At 63.5% G+C, this 7,803-nt stretch overlaps 2 protein-coding genes across 2 annotated transcripts in view; both read left to right on the top strand.

Annotated features, from left to right (window-relative positions):
• The first annotated feature begins 1,402 nt into the window (after positions 1–1,402).
• TMEM61 (transmembrane protein 61) lies at positions 1,403–4,217 on the top strand. The gene is made up of 2 exons (XM_026079899.1): positions 1,403–1,752; positions 3,902–4,217. The coding sequence occupies exons 1-2, from the start codon at positions 1,403–1,405 to the stop codon at positions 4,215–4,217; spliced, it is 666 nt and encodes a 221-aa protein (XP_025935684.1).
• A 2,328-nt stretch (positions 4,218–6,545) lies between these two features.
• The window catches only part of BSND (barttin CLCNK type accessory beta subunit), a 2,213-nt gene continuing 955 nt past the window's right edge, over positions 6,546–7,803 (top strand). Inside the window, exons 1-2 of the mRNA XM_026079902.1 lie at positions 6,546–6,722; positions 7,482–7,579. Coding sequence (XP_025935687.1) covers positions 6,546–6,722; positions 7,482–7,579 — 275 coding nt within the window. The remainder of the gene's footprint in view (positions 6,723–7,481; positions 7,580–7,803) is intronic.

Here is a 7,803-nt window from a genome sequence, read left to right as displayed (position 1 = left end):
TCATCTGTGTTGGTTTTAATTTTTCATTTCCTTAGGCTGAGAGCAAAACCGGGGGCGGGTGGGGTGTGTGYGCGCCAAACTCATGTTGCCTTCAGTCCCTGGCTGATGGCAGTGAGCGATTTACCTCCTCGCCTGAGGTCCTGGCAGCTGCCCGCGTGCCTGCGCCGTCCCCCGATGCCGGGGCTGCCAGGGCCACCCCAGCAAACGGGGTGGTGGGAAAGCCGAGCATCTGTTACCCTGAATATCTAGGCAAGTAGCTGCAGGCGGGTTTAAATGCTGCAGGATTTCCCAAGCGCTGAACAGTCTAGGGACGTTGCTGGAGAACTGGGACACAACCACAGCTGAGCGCTCAGAGCCCTCTAAATAGCTCGTTCGCTACCAAGAGGAGTCATCTGGTCTTCCCCGAGAGGGTTTAGCTTGTCTCCAGCAGATTCCTGACTTTTAATGGAGATGCAGATTAATTCCCGCACAGATCCCTGACCTGAGCTKGGTCACAGAGGGGAGCTCAGCTACTGTGGGCTCCATCAGCCATGGGAGAGCTCCCGTGGGTCCCTCCTCACCCAGCATCTTGGGAGTGATCCCTAGGCGAGGTCCCCTGGTTTGCCAGCGGCTGAGCCGTCTTTCCCTTGAAACAGCAGCTCCGTGACTTTCAGAGATGCTGCTTGGCCCTTTTCCCTGAGAAAGCAGGAGGCAGCGCAGCCTCGGATCTCCTGGGCTGTGGGCTTCTGAGCAGCGATGCCAGACACCTACTGTCACTGCAGGACTGATTTACATCCAGTCTCAGAGGAGAAAACATGTGCCCTGATAATTCTGATCTGATTTGGAAGCGATGACATCTCAGATTTATGTCCCTTTCCCCAACCTCTTTCATAAGCTTTGCTTTGATCATAAACCCAGCTGGCGTTTTTCCAAGTTTGGGAGGACGTCTGGAATCAAATCCAAAGACAAGAAATATGCCAGTCCCTGGAGCTGACTACTTAGTTACACTGGCTGCAGTTTTCRTCTTGCCTGGAGAGGAGCGCTGGGTGATTTCTTTAAAACGAGGACATTCTTGGGAGGCTATTGGAAAGGCTGCAAGTCCATCTGGTAGCTGTCTTCACCCTGCACATGGGTCGTCCCCCCCCCGGCACAAGTGTGGTTCCCATTTGAGAGGGTGGAAATGCCCTTTCTGACAGCAGAGATCAGTCAATGACAAATAGTTGAAGATGACACCGAAGYATCCAACCCACAGGGAGGTCCTAGCTTAGCAGTTTTCTCCTCTKGGAGGTTTTTTTTCCATGGAAGCTGTAACATTGTCCCCCTCAAACCCAGTCCCTTTCTTGTATTTCAGGTCGCGGGCTCTCTCATGCGTTGCTTCGGTCGTCTCCCCCCAACTCTTTGGTGCAAGGACTCTTTGTGAAGAATGGTGGCTTCCACTTTCCGCTAYGGAGTGACCATCACCGGGGCCGTGCTGCTGGTGACGGGCACGCTGTGCTTCGCCTGGTGGAGCGATGGGGAGATGGGCRCCGTGGCCGGCAGCGGGGCTCAGCTCGCGCCTCCCCGGGAAGCCGAGGCGGTCCCCAGCTCCTCGTCCAACGCGCTGCTCCGCTCTGTGAGCTTCTTCTGCTGCGGCATCGGCGGCATCCTCCTCCTCTTCGGGCTGCTGTGGTCCGTGAAAGCCAACGCCAGGGTGGTGTCCCGACGCTACCAGTACCACTTCCCCAGGGACCTCCAGTACTTCACCGCGGAGCCCCTTGAGAAATGGAACTGCAGGTTAGTGCAAGGCCCCCGCGCGGGTGTTGAGACGGGAAAAGGAGCCGGGAATGAATCTAGGCTGGAAAAGAGAAGGACGCTTCTGAGCTGAGGAGCCCTGGGGTCCTGGAACAGCCACTCATAGGAGCAAAAAGAAAYTCACTACTTTTTTAAGAGCTTGACCTGCCTGTGAGAGGGGTTGTAGTGTCACTTGTAGCAGTAGGATTGGAGACCAYGCTCCAGCAGCTCCTGCCAGTCCTATTCCTTCAGCGAGCAACACAAGGGCCTTTATATTAGGGTGCCATTGCTTACCAGGGTGTGGGTGACCACAAGATAAGTAGCACTGACRTTTAAGTGAGAATATAGTTAAACTTGCCCCTTAAGGTGGGTTCCAAGCACTGYGCCCCAAGGACATGTACCTCGCCATGCACCTCTCAGCAACCGCTTTGGTGTTGCTGGCTCCTTCAGCTTTTATCAAAACCTCTGTTGCTTGTTGTAACGCCCAAGCTGCTGGAGTTGCGCCCGTGGTGGCAGGGGAGGTTGTGAAACGAGAGCCAGCAAGGAACTGGAGAACCCAGCTCCCGAGGGCCGAGTGCTTGGCCTGGCAGTTCGACTGTCTGTCCCGGCACAGTCCTCTACCCAACGTAGGCACAACCGTCTCCTGCAGACACGCTCAGGCCTGGTCACGGTAAAAGGCAGAGTGAGAACTGTACTGACTGCTGTGCTGGAGGTGGCCTAAATAGCAGCGTKAGGGAGAGCCCGGCGGTGTCGTTGAGCCCAATTGCTTTCAGCCCGGGAAATCCCGGGGCGTTCCCATACCTAGCGTATTGCGGGGTAATCATCCTCAACCTCCATCCAGGCGGGAAAAGCCTTTGTTTTTTACAGGGAGTTCACAAGATTGGTTTTTTTGGTCCCTGGTATGCTGGGGGACCAATGTATATATATAAAAAAAAGTATATATATATATATAAAATGTATATATATATAAAAAAAAGAGGAAATAGTCATCAGGTGGGCATTAAGTACAATGGAAATGCAGTGGAAGGACCCTTTACAACGCCTGCTTACCTGTGTGGAAAGACCCCTTGCACACCCCTGGATACCAATATTGCTTATTTAATCAGGTCCCCAGATTTTCCCTGTGTGAGGCTCTGAGATTTATTTCCGCTTCTCGATTAAAAAGGTTTTTTTTTTCAGCGAACGCTCTGAAAAGAGAGCCAATAGGCCCTTCAAAGTGCAGTTTTATGGGGTCACAGCAAAGATCTTGGCTCTAGTATAAATCAGACTCCGGGGAAAAGTAGGACTAAAAGGAACTTTGAAAACATAAAACCATGAAAATTCTGTCGGGGTGGGAGACATATTCCAGGTTCCCCTGGGGTTTTGGAGCCCATCCGAATATCTGGGAGCGAGATCCTGAGCTGGCCCGGGCAGACTGGTGGGTTTTCCTCCTTCCACGCAGGGGTTTGCTGGCGTCGCGCCAGCCGAGCTCTGCCGCGGGCAGAGACRTGTCCCCAGCCGGGGATGCGGCCGTTCTCCCGGATCAGCCCCGGCAGCGGCCGCTCCGGCACTGCTCGCGCCGACGCAGCTCTTCCAGCCCCGGCCGTGCTGGCATTCGCGCAGCAAAGCGCTCCGCAGGCGCCAGCCAGAAAACGCTGCTCTGCAGAGGGCTGGCAGCTCGCGATCCTCCCTCCGGAGAAGCRGCCCGCTGCGCTTTCCCGGATTTCGCAGGGAACGGAGCGTCCCTCCGCAAGCTGCGACCGTTCGGCCACCCGGCGGCTCCGCAAAGGCGGCGGCGCGGGATGCCCGAGGTGGGGACACCTCTGCAAAACGCAGCGACTTTGGGGGGCCGGCTGTGCCTCCCGGGTGCCCTCAGGCTTCCCGAGCGCATCCCGCTGGCTTCGAACCTGCGAGGGCCGACGGTGCCCCGGGAGGCAGCGGGAGGGAGCCGCGCACGGAGCCGGCACACGGCCGCGCCGATCCGTAGGGCGCGGAGCGCGCGGGGCAAAGGTTGGCCCCAGGTTTCCCCCGTACGCAAGCCGCGTTTGCTCGGCGGGAGCCGCGGGCCGGCACGCGGAGGGCTCGGAGCCGCGTGCGAGCGGGGCGCCCGGCCGCTCGCCCCGACCCGCTCGCTCGGGTTGACGGGGCCGCTTCCCTCCCGCTTCCCTTGCAGCGGCTGGGACGCCAGCGCCATCCCCACCTACGAGGAAGCCCTGAGCTGCCGGCCGGCCCACGGCGCCCTGGCCTACGTGCAGCCGCCGGGGAGGAAGGAGGAGGTCACGCCGCCCCTCTACCGCGACCTGGAGGAGGAGGAGGAGGAGGAGGAGGAGGAGGAGGATCAGCAGCGCTGGCAGGGCGGCCGCCGGCGCAGCTCCTCGGACAGCGCCCTGTGCCGCGCCAGCCCGCCGTGGCCGGGCAGCGAGCGCCCCGACGAGCCGCGGGCCACGCCGCCCCCCAGCTACGAGAACATCAGCGCCCGGGGCGTCTGAGCCGGCGGCGGTGGCGGCAGCGGCGGGCCGGGGCCGTTGTCAAGAGCAGCGTGGGCTCCGGGAGGGCCGGGCCCTGCCGCCCGGCGGCGACAAGGCTGCGGAGCCCAGCGGTGCCGCCCGACCGAGAGCCCGCGCTGAAAGAGCCCGCAGAGCCCTTCCTCTCACGCCGAAAATGGGGTCCTCCCGAGCTGCGCCCGCGTACGGCCGAGACCCCCCCGCCCCGGGGCCGCCGCGGCTTTCAGCTCTGGCCTCCTAAGTGCCCTCTCCTAAGCGGGTCGGTCTGCGCCGCAGCYGGGTAGAGCAAAACTTAGCCCAGTTCCCGCTGGCACTGGTACTGGTGAGGAGCTCAGTCCAAGCTTATTTACTCTGTTTCTCTGACGGATTCTCTTAAAAACGTGCCGCAGATTTAGCTCACGTCAGGCGCTTTTGGTTATCCTAAGGGCGGCGGTGAGATCCCCGCTCCCCGCCCGGCTGCCGGGCCAGCAGACGGGAGCGCGCTTCAGTGCAAAGTCCAGTGAAGCCCAAGCACCCCGCTCCGCAGAGCCCCGGAGAGCTCCCGCGGTATTTGCCCCAGCTGCGGGAACAGGAGTCCTGCAGGATCCCGCCGGCGCCGTGGGACCCAGCCGGACTTTGCGCTGGAGCGGCTGCTCCCCGTCTCTGCCATCTCCCCGCGAAGCAGCAGCAGCAGCAGCAGCAGCAGCAGCAGCAGCAGCAGCAGGGCAGAGCGAGTCCTCCTCCCCGGGCGCCGCAAGCCCTGCTGGCCGGGGCGGCCTCCCCGGGCTGCGGGATCCCGCATGCTTGCAGCCGCCCGYGCTCGGTGCCCRTCGGCACCCGCTGCCCYRGCCYGGCCCCTCCGCGGGGGCTCCCGTGCGGCGCCCGCCCGGCCTGGGTGAAGGAGGAGAGGCGAAATAAAAGCTGCGGCAACGCGTGGGGAAGGCGGCAGGAGGACAAGCCGGCAGCACGCTGCCGGGGAGCGAGCGCGGCGGCCGGGACTGGCAGTCTCGCCGAGGGGCCGCTCCGGGCGCTTCTGCGGAGAGAGGAGGTTTTGGGGGGAGGCGGAGGGTGCGGGAGGGATGCTGAGCTTGTCCGCCCCCCCGTTGCTTCGCTTGGTTTTTCCCCTGCTCCTTTGCCCTTTGCTTCGCCCGGTCCCACCAGCGTGCCGTCTCCCCGCGAGAGCAGCGGCGCGCGGGAGGAGGAGGAGGAGGAGGAGAAGCGCATCCAACGCTTCTCCAAACGTCCTGGTTTGCCCCTCTGCCTGCTTAACGCACTCTCCATCCATCTCTCTGCTGCTTCCGCTCTGTTTTCCCGCATATCGACTTCCCACGCCTCGCTTGGTTTTGTTTAAAAACGTTCAGCGGCTGGTGTGTGTGTGTGTGTGTGTGTGTGTGTGTGTGTGTGTGTGGAGCATCTATGTGCATGTGGCGTTCCAGACCGTGTCCTGTAAAGAGCCGCCCAGAGCGGCTCGACACCCTCGCTGCCTGCAATAAAGACGTTTGCCTCCGCGCCGCAGCAAGCGCCGGGCTCCTTGCACGCTCATTCCGTTCCTCCGGCGGAAGGGTTTATGCCCCGGGGAGCTCGGCAGCGTCCTCCGGCAGGGTGGGACCGGGCTGCGGTCGCCCGTATCCTTCGGGGCCGGGGCCGTGATGGCTAAGCCCCTAAAAGAGCCCCTTCCCTCGGCGGGTTGGCTTGTGCCCCCCCAAATGGGGGTTGCGCTTTCCTCCCGGGGGCTCCGTGCCCTTCCTGCCTCGGTTATCCCGGGCTGTGCAACCCCCCCATCCCGGGGCTTGCAAAAGGCCCGTGCGCGGGGGGAGCCRCGGAGCCGGTCTGGCTCCCGGCAGCGTCCTGAGAGCTCGGGTTGAGTTATCCAAGAAAGCAGGAAAACTTCAACAAGAAGTGCTCTTTCTGGAAAACTACCTTTCTTTGCATTTCTGACCCGAACGTGTTTTCTGGAGAAATTCCGACAAGGGAACCGACAGCGCTGAGTTTTGCAGCGCGTCCTGCAAAAACCCGYGGCCGCAGAGGCTCTGCTGCGATCACCCCGCCGGCCTCTCCCGCGCCGAGCGCCCGTGCCACCGCGGCCGYGCCTGCCTCCGGGCAAGGTGATCCCGGCGCGTGCCGGGCGGCTTCAGGCGGGCGGGAATTCCGGCGGCGTGTTTGCATTCATTACAAAGCCGTTCAGAACCGGCTGGCTCGGCCCCGGGCAGGAGCAGGCTGCCCGTACGGAAGCCACTCCTCGCCTTGCCCCGGAGGTGCGCCCAGCGCAGCGGCGGGCAAGAGGGCTTCGCGTCCCCGCCGCCGCTGCCGTCACCAGCGCCCTCCCGCGYGCCCATGGCCGAGGAGAAGACCTTCCGCTACGGCTTCATCATGCTGGGTTTCTTCCTGGTGATGACGGGGCTGTTCATCATGAGCGTGGACAAGCCCCAGATCTACGTCACCTTCTGCGCCTTGGGCATCCTGCTCGTGGCCGTGGGCATCACCTGGAGCATGTGCCAGTGCTACCCCAAGGTAGGGCCTGTCCCGTCCCGGCCCGTCCCACCGCGCGGTGCCTCCGGGTGCTCCTCACGCTTGGGAAGGTCCCGCAGTCCCAAACCCCGCCGGGCTCCGAGCAAGCAGCAGGGAATAAACACAGGGAAATTTGCTTTCACTCATCCCCCCCCCCCCGTGGGAATCCTCCCCCTCCGGTCCCTTTTCCAAAGTGACCCGGGGTGAAGCTGCACCCGGGGGGGAGCCGGGGAAGGAGAGGGGGGACGAAGTGTCCCTAAGGCAGCCGTGGCACCCGCGCGGGGGGCGCAGGGCTCGGAGGCTCCGGGGCGCGTTGGGGAGCTTTCGGGAAGAAGCGGGCTCGGAGGAGGGGCTGCGGGGGGCCGGGAGCAGCTGGGGCCGGCGCTCCAGCCCCCTCGGCACGGACCTCGCCTGCGGGTCTCCTTGGCAGAGGACGTCGCCCGTCACACGTCCCCTCCCTGGCAACCTGACCTGGCAGAAAAGACTCTTTTCTTCCCAAGGGAGCCCTCGGGACGGCGGCAGCGGCGGCAGCGGCGCTCGGCGATGCAGAACGGCCCCTTCCCAGCGCCGTCGCCGCCCCAGAGCACAGCCGCCCGCCCGGCGTTTTGCTTCCTCCCCCATCGATCCCCCCCCAAAAAACCCTTCCCGAGCGAGACATGCCAATGGCACCGGAAACCCGGGCGCGGGAGCCGCGCTGAGGCTGCTGGGGCCGGGACCCCCTGGCACTGCCACCCCCGGCCTCCGCGTTTCTTCTGCCCCCAGATCACGTTTGTGCCCGCGGACTCGGAGACGGAGCGGTTCCTGGCTCCGGGGGCCCCCGCGCCGCCGCTGCCGCTGGTGGAGAAGCCGGGGAAGCAGCGGTACGTGCGGCGCGGGAAGCGGGCTCGGTGTGGCCGGTGGGCGGTGGCGGCGGGGTCCCGCGCATCGCGGCAGCCCCCGCGTGCGAAGCGCCGGTTTCGCACGGCCCCCGGACGCGGGGGGGTGTCCGGAGCCCCAYGGCGCGTCCCCCCGCAGCCCGCAGGCGCCCGCCTTCGAGAAGAGCCTGCCCACCTACGAGCAGGCCCAGCGGCAGGCGGCGGCCGAG

This window comes from Apteryx rowi, unplaced genomic scaffold (assembly GCF_003343035.1).
Source record: "Apteryx rowi isolate R43461 unplaced genomic scaffold, aptRow1 scaffold_503, whole genome shotgun sequence".
Taxonomy (NCBI): domain Eukaryota; kingdom Metazoa; phylum Chordata; class Aves; order Apterygiformes; family Apterygidae; genus Apteryx; species Apteryx rowi.
Note: the sequence above shows the minus strand (reverse complement) of the source record. Positions and strands in the feature narration are given on the sequence as shown.